At 41.4% G+C, this 10,974-nt stretch overlaps 1 protein-coding gene across 2 annotated transcripts in view; it reads right to left on the reverse strand.

Moving 5' to 3' along the window:
* Positions 1-816: 816 nt before the first annotated feature.
* SLC3A1 (solute carrier family 3 member 1) overlaps positions 817-10,974 on the reverse strand; it is a 13,003-nt gene continuing 2,845 nt past the window's right edge. Inside the window, exons 3-10 of one of the 2 annotated variants that reach the window (XM_057384613.1) lie at positions 10,673-10,827; positions 9,511-9,636; positions 7,179-7,298; positions 6,356-6,480; positions 4,934-5,132; positions 4,226-4,372; positions 2,067-2,183; positions 817-1,257 (exon numbers count right to left, since the gene is read on the reverse strand). In XM_057384613.1, the coding sequence (XP_057240596.1) occupies positions 817-1,257; positions 2,067-2,183; positions 4,226-4,372; positions 4,934-5,132; positions 6,356-6,480; positions 7,179-7,298; positions 9,511-9,636; positions 10,673-10,827 (1,430 nt within the window). Of the gene's footprint in view, positions 1,258-2,066; positions 2,184-4,189; positions 4,373-4,933; positions 5,133-6,355; positions 6,481-7,178; positions 7,299-9,510; positions 9,637-10,672; positions 10,828-10,974 lie in introns of both variants that reach the window. The other variant, XM_057384614.1, reaches the window with a different exon arrangement.

The following is a 10,974-nucleotide window of genomic DNA, read 5'->3' on the forward strand; positions in this document are numbered from 1 at the left end:
ATAGCTTAGCTGCCTTCTGAGCRAGGCACAAACCTGCTGTGCATTTTTTGTTAAAATAGATGTGTGCTGCACACTGGGGCCATATCAACCACTGCAGGTGCAGCWAATCCAAATCAGAGCACATGTGCAAGTGTGACATTCAGTAGGGTTGTTTCAGCAGCTTACTCTGCACTAAAGTAAGCACCCCTCACCTCAGCCTTATGTAGGAAAAGAAACAAGAKAATGCAAATGTATTCTAACTCAGCGGGGGGAGAGAATCAACTGGAAATGCTGTTCTGAATGTGGAATTAGATATATTAGCTGTATTTTGTTCATTTTGTTATTAATTTAGAGGATAATCAGAGCTGTTCAAGTTGAGAGAAGAGGTAAGATATCACAACAATATATATTAGYCTTGCTTGTGCTTACCTATTTTAGCAAACATAGGACCACCCCTTTAGAATAAGTTTTACAAATTTGCAGACTTTTAAGTTGACCAAAGGCTTGGGATTCCACAGAAACACAGCCCAGCAACCTCAAGGGTCAGCACCCCAAAAGCAACTGTTCCCTCTCCTCCCAAAAATACGTGCTTAAACAGGACAGGTTTTTAGAACAGGTTTACTTTTCTTCCACAGGCCCTAAGGGGCAGTTTATATCATACTTTTATCTTTTCATCACAAATACTGATACAAGGCAATTATGTATCTGATTTTTCAGGGCATTTATTTGTACACAAATAAAATTTTAAAAGCCAAAGAAAACTGAGTATTTTTAGCATTTCCCTGGAACTAGTATCTTCTAAATTAACATGAAAGCATAGGTATTCTGATCCTGTACTTAACAGTTCGTGTAGAGTAAATTGAAGGCCTTAGAATAACAAGCTTTTTCTGCCACAAAACACTTCCCTTGAAAAGATTCCATAGTATGAACAGGCTTTGTTGTTTTGTATTCAAGGACCAGGCCTTCTCCCCTTTCAGTTGTAAGTAGCTGGGTAGTGGTAACTTTAGTAATATTTTTRAAGTGAGTATCTAGTCTTACAACAGCTTCATCTGGAAGGTTAGGAACAATGGCCTTCAGCTCTATTGTGGACTTCTGGCCGAAGTTGAGCACCATCAGGAAGACTTTGTCTAAGCCATCCAACTCCCTGACGTACGCAAACACGTCGTTGTCACTCCAGATGTRGCACATCCACCCTCGGTTCATGGCGAGCTCACTGTTCCGAAGTGAGGTCAGTGCTCTGTACAAACTCAGCTTTGAGGTGGACCACATCTTCTGGAACTGCAACAGTCAGCACCAACAGGGTCATTGCTTAGCACTACAGGGAGCAAACACAACTCCCTTCTCACACCTACTCCGTCTGCTGAGAACGTGCCTAGCAGAATTCCATGCTGGCAATTATCCCTCTTTAAATTTGTCTGCAATTTTCACTGAAAAACTGCTTTTTTTCTCATGTACTTCCTTGGTATTTGTGGGGTGGCAGAGACAGAAGTTAYTAGGCATAACAGTTCCCCGTCAGTAATGCTATTGCTTCCTCCCACAGCATCCTTTTAGTACTTTTGATTCAGGGGAAACAACAGCCATTCAAAGCTTGACACTGAACCCTTTTCATTGAGTCCAGTTGACTGAAGTCACAGGGTTTATTTCATGTTTCGTATTTTTGCTATCTTAACTTTTTTTCCTGCCTTCAGTTCTGGTCAGCAAAATTTGTTTGATTCACTGCTCTACTTAGGTTAGAGTTTGTCTAAGTTTTTGTTACAAAGCAATACTTTCTATAGCAATAGAAATGGAGGGGGAAAAAGAGACCAGTTTTCAATTCAATATCAAAAGGATTTAAAGGATGCTAAAGAACCAAATTGCCACATCAGCATCATAATTGTTGCTCTACTTAAATGAGTACAGATGAAGTAGGCTTCTTGTTGTGCAAGTATTTCCTTTTCTAATAAAACTTCTGAGGATTCAGTGGTTTTTTTTTTTTTCCCTTGAGTTTGTTTTTACTGCCAGTGCCCACTGCTAAAAGGAAACCAGAACAAAAGAGACAAATGACAATATTTTGAGACCATTAGTTTGTCACACATGTAGATACCTACTTCCACATTTATACTTTGGTAGTTGAAGTGAACAGGTAACCAGCTGCTGTTGCCTTCAGTAAAACCAGCATTAACTTCTCCATTCCACTGCATGGGGGATTTCTCTGCAAGGGTGGCCTAGAAAATGAAGCAGTGATTAGCATATTGACAAGTTATTCTTTGAATACCATGTTCTCACATCTCCCAAATTATCACCATTTCAGTATTGCTTTCTTTGGTTTAAGTTAAAATCTAATGATGGAATTGGACTCCAAATCTCAGAAGAAAATAAGAACCAAGATGGTTTCTGGAATGGAGGGGAGTGGATYGTCTCAGATACAGCATCACTGGGTAAAATGTGGAATTCCCAAATGACTCTTACTATGACTCTTACTAGAGTTGTCCTTTGCAACAGATGGTTGGATAAAAGTTTACTGATGATAAGCAGGATATTCTGATAAATATCTGGACATGCATTGAGTGAATATATGAAGTAATGAGTCCTTAGAGGAGGTGTCACTAAAATAACAGCAAACAACAAGTAACTGCTGTTCAGTGTCTCTTCTTTTGTAACTATCGCACTTTTCACCCCAGAACTCTTCAAGTTTACATTTTCAAGGGGTACAATTTTGACAGGACTGTTTGTGTTAGAAAGGTAAAATTATTATTTCCAAATGCAACACTGTTGAAAAACAGCTTTTAGCTGATTAAAAAACGTCGATGTAAAAACCTCTGAAGTTCTCATTTTGAAGAATTCAGAAGAATTCTGAAAAAGCTTCCTTATTGTTATTGAAGAGCTGCCAAAAGATCTGACACTTAAATTTAATGATATAAGAGGGCATAAAATATTTTGCACATACTTCAAGTGTTTGTTTTCCACGAAAACTGTTTTTCATACAAAGGACACTTTTCAATACAATCTGTCAGAACAGCAGCCTAACAAAAGAAATTGTCACTTTGCTTTGTGACATTATAAATAATGGGTTTCTCCTTTTTAGCATATTCTGAAAAGCAGGGGGAAAAAAATCCTAAGTTTTCAACACTGGTAACACTGCCTCTCATCTTTCCCTCTTTCAGTGTCTCCTGAAGTGTTTGAAATGCTGGGGCTAAAGACGGTATCGTGAGCAAATACTCTCCATCTTTCTAAGACACCCATTAATCAGGSAACCTTCCTCTCCAGACTCAGTGAAGGGTGGTTTTGCATTGTTCCAAAGCCCTGAGCCACGGGGTAGCCACTAAAAGAGAGTGAACCCTGAGGAGCTCAGGGCGAGCCACTTTTCTGAAGAGAATCACCCTGTCGGCAGTAATCAGCGGCGGCAAGAAAATGCAGGAGATACTTTGACCTAGGGGTTTCTCAGAGGACGTGAGATTTCCTTTTAAATCAGAGAATAATTTTCTCACATCTGAATCAGACAAGCCTGGAGATGATCCTGTGCTCCAAGTACCTTTCCCCTTGATACAAAGCTAGCCAATGTAATTTCTAACACCATCGGAGGCTGTCTCATTCCCTAAGGGATGCTTTCCAAAGGGAAACCAGCATCTGCCATAGGACTATGTTCRCATGGTGCTCAAATATGGGCAGGAGAGGCAGAGATGAGCGCTTCCCTTTTGGGACAGACTATGCCTGACAACCAAAAGCCACTTCTTCTTGCCACCAGGCACCCTCCCTTTTGTGCAGATCCTTCTTCTGAGCGTGGGCACACACGTGACAGCCATGGCTAAGACAGAATCAGAACCCTGATTTCCTTTAAGTAACAGCCAGGAAATAATGGACTTTGACATGATGATGAGGGAACTTCCATGGGAGGAAGGAGACAATGGCTCAGTTCCTCACATGACTGCAGCACACCTCTCCTGCCCACTGGCCAGGCCCAGTGCTGGCATTTGCTGCCCTTCCTGCCATTGCTGCAACCATGCAAGGCTGATCTGGAGAAGGACAGAAATCAGGAGCCGTAACTGAAGTCCACCAGTTCAGACACACATCAAGGCCTTGGTTCTGGTCTTCAGCCTGGCCATTTCTACACGCTGTACAATGGTTTGCCATGAGGAACATGGAAAACCATATAAGCAGTGAGACAGACTGGGTTTGATTAACAAAATAGAAGTTCTTGTGGTTTTGAATATTTTGTTACTGAGAACTAAACAACAACAGGAGCAGAGTTTACATGCTCTTCACTTACATTTTCTGATGCAATGTTCTCCATACCTATTTCTTCACCRTAGTAAGTTACAGGAGTACCAGGGAGGGTTAAAAGCAGCATGTTCATGACATCGGCGAACTCATACCCAATCCGAGTTGAAAGCCGAGCAGCATTAGGGCTTCCAACCTGAAGAAAACATCATTCTGCTAAACACACAGTATAAAATTTCATGCATATGTGAATTTGATTAACTAATTTAACAAGGTAGTAGATGTTTTGGGTTTTTTTTTTCTTTTCCTGCCAGGGCTGTGAGGGCCATTATTTTTATCTTAGTGCCATTACAAACTTCTGTTTTAAAGAATTTAATACACGCAAATCCTGCCAGCAGCACATGAGGCAGAAGTGAGGAAGAGATGACAAATAACAACTCTCCCTGATTAGAGAGAATGATCCCAATTCCATTCTCACTGGTGTTTTAGCCACCGGAGACACTGAGGGAGAGGTATGATCATAAATTCCCTTCTGTCATCCCTGCATGGGGAATGGAAATGTTATTGAAGGGCAGGAGACCCAGGCAGTGCCAAGGACTCCAACTACAGCAGCTGAGAGTTTTCACAAGGACAGTGCCTGTAGCTCAGCCATGGGCTCAGGCTGCTGCTGATCCCACAGAAATCTGTGTGTGCGTGTGTGGTTTCTGTGAGCTACAGGAACAAGCCCTTCCTATGAGAGGTGGTCTAGAACTCTTACTGCCCAGTTTGGCCATTTTCCTGCAGGCATGTTTCTCATCCACAAGTCGACTGCTTCAAAAATACTGTTGCCCGATAGATTTTTCATGTTAATTAGGTTGAAATTGAATGGAAAATCGGCTTCTTGGATAAAAGGCGTTCCATAATACATCATTGTTGCTTCAATGTCTTCCTTTTCATCATCGTGAGAACCCATAAATCTACAAAGTAATACGCAAACAGCTTTTTTAGCTCATTTTTGGTAACACAGAAGCTAGAAATTGTTGGACACAGAGCATTAAGAATTATATTCACTCTTCCCCTCCCCATCAAAAAAGATTAATACAGAGAAACAAGATTTTGTAAAGCAGACAAGGAATGAAGGAGAAATACTTCTGGGAAATTGCTGGAGAAAAATCTACAAAAGTCAATGCTAAAGTATCTGACTGAAGCCTTATCTTTCTGAATCCATGGCCACACAGTCCATTCCTGCAATTTCCATGCTTTCCTTCACAGAAGAGGACCTGGGGTCCCCCAAGTTGACCATAAGCCATCAGTGTGCCCTTGAAAGGGCAGGTGGCTCATGGCATCATGGGCTGCATTAGGAGGAGCGCTGCCAGGAGCAAGGGAGGTAATCCTTTTTCTTTACTCAGCCACTCTGTTTCAGTCTGTGGGACTGAAACATCTCTCCCACAGCAAATGCTGAGAGGTGAGGCAGTTTGGCCTGGGGAAGAGAAGCCTCAGGGGCATCCCACTGGTGTATGTAGACACCTGAAGGGAGGGTGCAATGGTGACACGGCCAGGCTCTCCTCAGTGGTACCCYGTGCCAGGACCAGGGTCAATGGGCACAGACCAAAACACAGGAAATGTTTCCCTATGAACATCAGGAGACTTCTCCAGTGTGAGGGTGACTGAGCACTGGCACTGGTTTTCCAGGGAGGTTTTAAATCTCCATTCTTGGAAACATTCAAAAGCAGTCTGGACAAATTCCTGGGCAACCAGCTCCAGGTGGCCCCAATGAGCAGGGGTTTGGACCAGAGAACTTCCAGAGGTCCTTTCCAAATTCAGCCATTCTGTGATTTTAACACTCTCTGTGTGTCTCACCTGGACTGCACTATTAGAACTATACAATAATCYAATAAAACTATACAATAAAAAACTATACAGTAATAAAACTATACAAATCAGGCACAGGGTTGATAAATTAGTGCCTGTGTGATTACAATGGTTGCCTTTTAGCTTTGTACACCCCAGAGATGGAGCAGAGCTAACAGGGCCAATTCTTTTCCATTCCACACCGGGAAGAGGAAATACAGCCTATGCACTGCCATCTGCATTGGAGGATTTGTGTTTCTGTGGCATATTACGCTATTAAAGATCACATTTTATGGCTAGCATGAGGGTGATGACTACTAGAGAAAAGCTGGCCAGCTGTGCTGRTTACCTGTATCTGCCAGGTTCTCTGCTGAACTCGTTCATGGTGTGACGGAAGCTGCGGATGATGTCATGCAAACCAACTTGCGTGGTCGTGTAGTCGTGGTGGAGCTGGGAATAGGCTGTGATACTCTCCTTAAAGCAAGGTAGAGGATTTCACATTAGTCCACCAACATTTTAGATTTCAGAATTCTCCAAATTCTCCCCATCCTTTCCTGATGTGGACAGTGCACCAGTCCACATAAATTTTAACTGATTTTAGCATACAAAGAACACAGAGCTGAATTGCTCTTGAGGAACTCGAGAATAGCARAAGATTGATAATTTTGGATCCCATCCTTCAGCAGAGAAAGCCCACCCACAGCACCAACCAACAGAGGCCATCTGGAGCTGTGAGCACAATGGGTGCTGTGGCCTCACACCAGGCTGGAAAGATGGACAATGCCTTGGTAAGGTAACACAACAACACCACCACATGTGGAGCTGACCAGTTTTATGTGTCCAGAACAGTGTTTTAGTGATGGCATTATCTGGGAATATCACCAAGTTCACTACCACAGCAAAACAAACAGCATTAAAACCAGTGTTCACCATTTTGGATGTGCCTGGTCACCTCTCACKGTGACAAACTGCCAGTACCAGAGTTTCTTAGTTTTGCTCCAGTTCTTTCCAGGGAGTGCTCCTGCAGAGTGCCCAAGAGCCACCTCCCTGCCAAGGGACAGGGCTGACCTGGTTTTCCTACAGCCACAACTAAGCCCCAAAAGAGTCAAACCAGACACTCTCATCTCCGTAGGAAACAAAGGAAAAAAGCAAAGATGGAACGTATACGTTACTCCATTCTGAGACTTGTTCACTGGAGGCTCATCCCGGAGATGTGTTGCTTCCAAGAGAAATTTAACAGTGCCGAAACTAAATCCATCAACTCCTTTGCCAAGCCAAAATTTAATAATATCCTAGACAAAGGTAAAAATTTTAAAAGTCTGAGTGAGCCCACCTCATTTAAAATAATACATTCTTAAAAAGAAAACTAAACTTGTAAGGAGGTTTAAATACATAACAATTCATGTTTAAATTTGTACTTCAAATTTTTCTTGAAGCTACAGTGAATCATGTTGATCTAAGGTCAAATTAACAGCTAAATAAAGTATGTCTTATTATTTCATTCAGTACAGAAAAGAAGAAGACCAGTCTGTAACATCTCCATAATTCAGGAGACCAAAGCCAGGGCATGACTTGCTAAAAGCAGTTTCTCATCTCATCCATCAACTCAGCTGGGCTCATGCTAAGTGCTGCTGTTGAACACTCGTCATGGCTGCACACAATTAGAACACATTGATTCAAATATGCAGGAAGATGTTGTTCTGCACAAACCTTGTGCCACCAATTTTCTTTTACAAAATAGAGCTCTTAAAACATTTGTTCTCTCTTATTTGACTGATGTATTTTTTTAAACTTTATTTTCAAGCTTATTTGTTGATTTGCAGGAACAAGACAAATTATTATCCAATAATTACAAATGCTATTGATTTGAAATTTCACTATACAATTTCAATGTTAGTCACTATTAGTAAAAATACATCCTACTTCAGTAACTATCAGATTACTACAGTTTTAATTGCCCTGATACAGTTTTAATTTAAACCTGATACTTGTCTTCATCTGAGGAAAAAACCCTGTTTTAAATATAATTTCAAAGATGTCTATTGAATTGCCTTTTTTGAAATGTATGAAGTACACTTGTCAGAGCAGGCTGGAGTAGAACTAGTCCAYACTCAAGCCTTACAGATTTTTGTTTGGCAAATGAAGACTCCGCCTTACTGAGCTGCACTTTCTCGTTGTGCCATTCTGAGAGCAGCAGCCCTTGATATGGTGTCTGACCAACACTGAATCCACACAAAAATGTTCCTGCTTAGACCTGTGCTCAACACAAAGCAAACCCAGAGAACAGCACTGCAAACAATGAGCACTGACACGGTTCTCACTGGGATCAACCTAATTCTATGTACACATGAATGCCAGAGAAGGCTGGTTGCTAAGTTTGGCTCCTTCTTGGATGCCCTTGCATGGCCAAACCAAAGACTTGAGCTTCTCTTTTTGCTTCTTGAGCAAAAGTCCACTTGCTTCCTACTCAGTCCTCCTAACGTTCTGGAACAGGATTTTGAGTTATGATACTAGACAAAGATATTTCTAACATGATGTTCGTACACATTTACCAAAGGTTGGTGTTACAGGCCAAACTTCCCAGCTTTCATGTGGGTTTTTTCCTTTTTTGCAAAGGAAATGCAGCATCTCTTTGCTACTGAAGTTTCAATAATCCAGATAGCATTTTTTAAAAAGTAATTAGACAGGACCATTAAAAAGCACGTGCAATGCTATCGGGGGAAAAAAAGGTACAAATGGCAAAGATGTGGGATTAAGGGAAGTACCAAGACACAGAGAGGTTTCTGGCAGAGTTCTCCAAGGACCAGTCCCAAAAGCAGTCTCATTTCATGCTTGAAAAGTATAAAAAAGTATGACCAGAAGTGTTTTGTTTCTTTGAGCTCATGCAGTGCTCACATGGTGAGGGCTGAGTCCCACAGAGCCTGTGAGACCATCCCAAGAGGACTGAGGTGCTGGAAAGATCAGCAGCAAAGAAATGAACCACAATTCAACAGTACAAAGTGGCAAACGTTTAAGGATTCAATAAAACTGGAAGTAGCTGTACTGCCTGATGAGGGATAACTTAGAGAAAGAGGGGAAAAGAAGCAGAAGTAGTCACTGTCACCATGTTCAGGCCCACATCCCCATATTTTAATGAATTCTACATTGTCTGCTGGGAGACATAGAGCAGACAGGAATGARATTCTATCTGAGCACCACCTCACCAACCACTCTCACTGTGAAAACGCTCTCATCTGGAAAGTCGTCAGACATGGAGACAGATCGAAACTCACTATCTTCCCCCTTATCCAGAAGTCCAGGCATTCCTTGTAATTCAAATCAGCATTGCCTTTGCCTTCCCAAAAATGCAAACATCTCACTRCTAAAACAAGGTGTCATCCCCACATCTGATGGCTAATTAACAGYTCTTTGTACCAACAGAGATAAAAACTTCTCTCCAGTGAGTCAGCTCTGCACAGGCCTCCGTGCAAGAGGCTGTGGGCTCAGCAGCAGGGGGTTACTTACATGGATTTCTTGTCGCACATCGGGGCTGCGAAAATTTAAGTCTGGCTGCTCCTTCCCAAACTGATGGAAATAACATTGCTGTCTCACCTCGTCAAACTGCCAGCTGGAATTCCCAAAGACACTCACCTGCTCACACAAGGGACAGAGATAAGCAAAACTACGAATTTAACAAACATTTCCTCCTATGCATACTTAAAAATGTGGGGCATTACAAGCATAAAATAAAGCACAAAATGCCTAATCAATGGACTATATTTTGAGTAGACTTTGGTACCAATGGTTTTCATTTCTTTTTTCCACAAGTTGCTCTCCCTTCAGCTGTGCTTTGCCACTTGTTCAACTTTGTGGGTTTTGAGGGTTTTTCACTAAGTTAACTTTCTTTGGGAAGTATCTGGAATAGAGGGGAAAACATGGGTGGGAACATTTATTTTGGATTTTCTTCTCCTAAACATATTAAAAATAGCCATAGTTAACGTAGAGCTTTTTGCAATCTGGTATTATCCCTTTGAAGTGCCAACAACAGTCAGCATGTTAAAAATGTTAAATTTTATCACCATCTCTGTAATAAAAGATTCCAAAAGCTATGATAGCTCTTAAAACTCTAAGTTTAAAGAGAAATTATACTAACTGGTACAAAGTATTAATTCTACCTTGAGCTTTTAGAATATACAAGTTCATAATCATGAACTCATCAGTTCAAAATTAAAATAAATCTATTTGAAATAGACAACACACTTTCTGGCCTGATCGCTTTCCAGAAAAAAAAAGGAAAAAAGTCAAGATCACATATTTTTGCTTCCTTCCCCACCAACTATGATATCAGAGGAGCTGACATGCTGTTTCTGGAGCAGAACACTCATACAGAGAAGGAGGGATGWGTGAACAACTTGTGCACAATTATCCTTTTTTGTGTTTGTTTCATGAATGAAGATTTAACACTGAGGTGAAGAAACAGAAGTAATAATTAAAATTCCATTTGAAGTAGGAACTTTCCTTTGGCTCCCCAACTTGTTTCATATCTTAATCTACACTAGCTCACATAGTGGCATCGGTTTGTACCTCTCACTTTATAACCCCGTGTACACTGGGACAATCATGTTACAGCTGCTTTTGTTCTGTGGCATCCAGCTCGGGATTTGCACGTGTCCCTTCCCATGTTTACCCAGTTGTTGGGAGGAATGACTGAGCCAGCAGCCTGCACGCAGTCCTGCCAGATGTAGTAATCCGTGTACTTCCCAGTCCGATTGCGGCTCAGCTGAAACCACCAGTGCTTGTCGCTTGTGTGGTTTGGTATTAAATCCATTATCACCTTTAGCCCTTAAAAATAAAAACAAACAAAAAAAACACATAAAACCAACACCAACCTACAACATTACATTTAGCCTTTTAAGATAAAGTTCACATTTTTCCTAAATGCAGTATCAGAGGGGATTTGGCTTCTTCCATGCCAGAGGTCTGATGAAG

This window comes from Malurus melanocephalus, unplaced genomic scaffold, assembly GCF_030028575.1.
Source record: "Malurus melanocephalus ecotype Western Australia unplaced genomic scaffold, MMel_1.1 scaffold_723, whole genome shotgun sequence".
Classification (NCBI taxonomy): Eukaryota; Metazoa; Chordata; class Aves; order Passeriformes; family Maluridae; genus Malurus; species Malurus melanocephalus.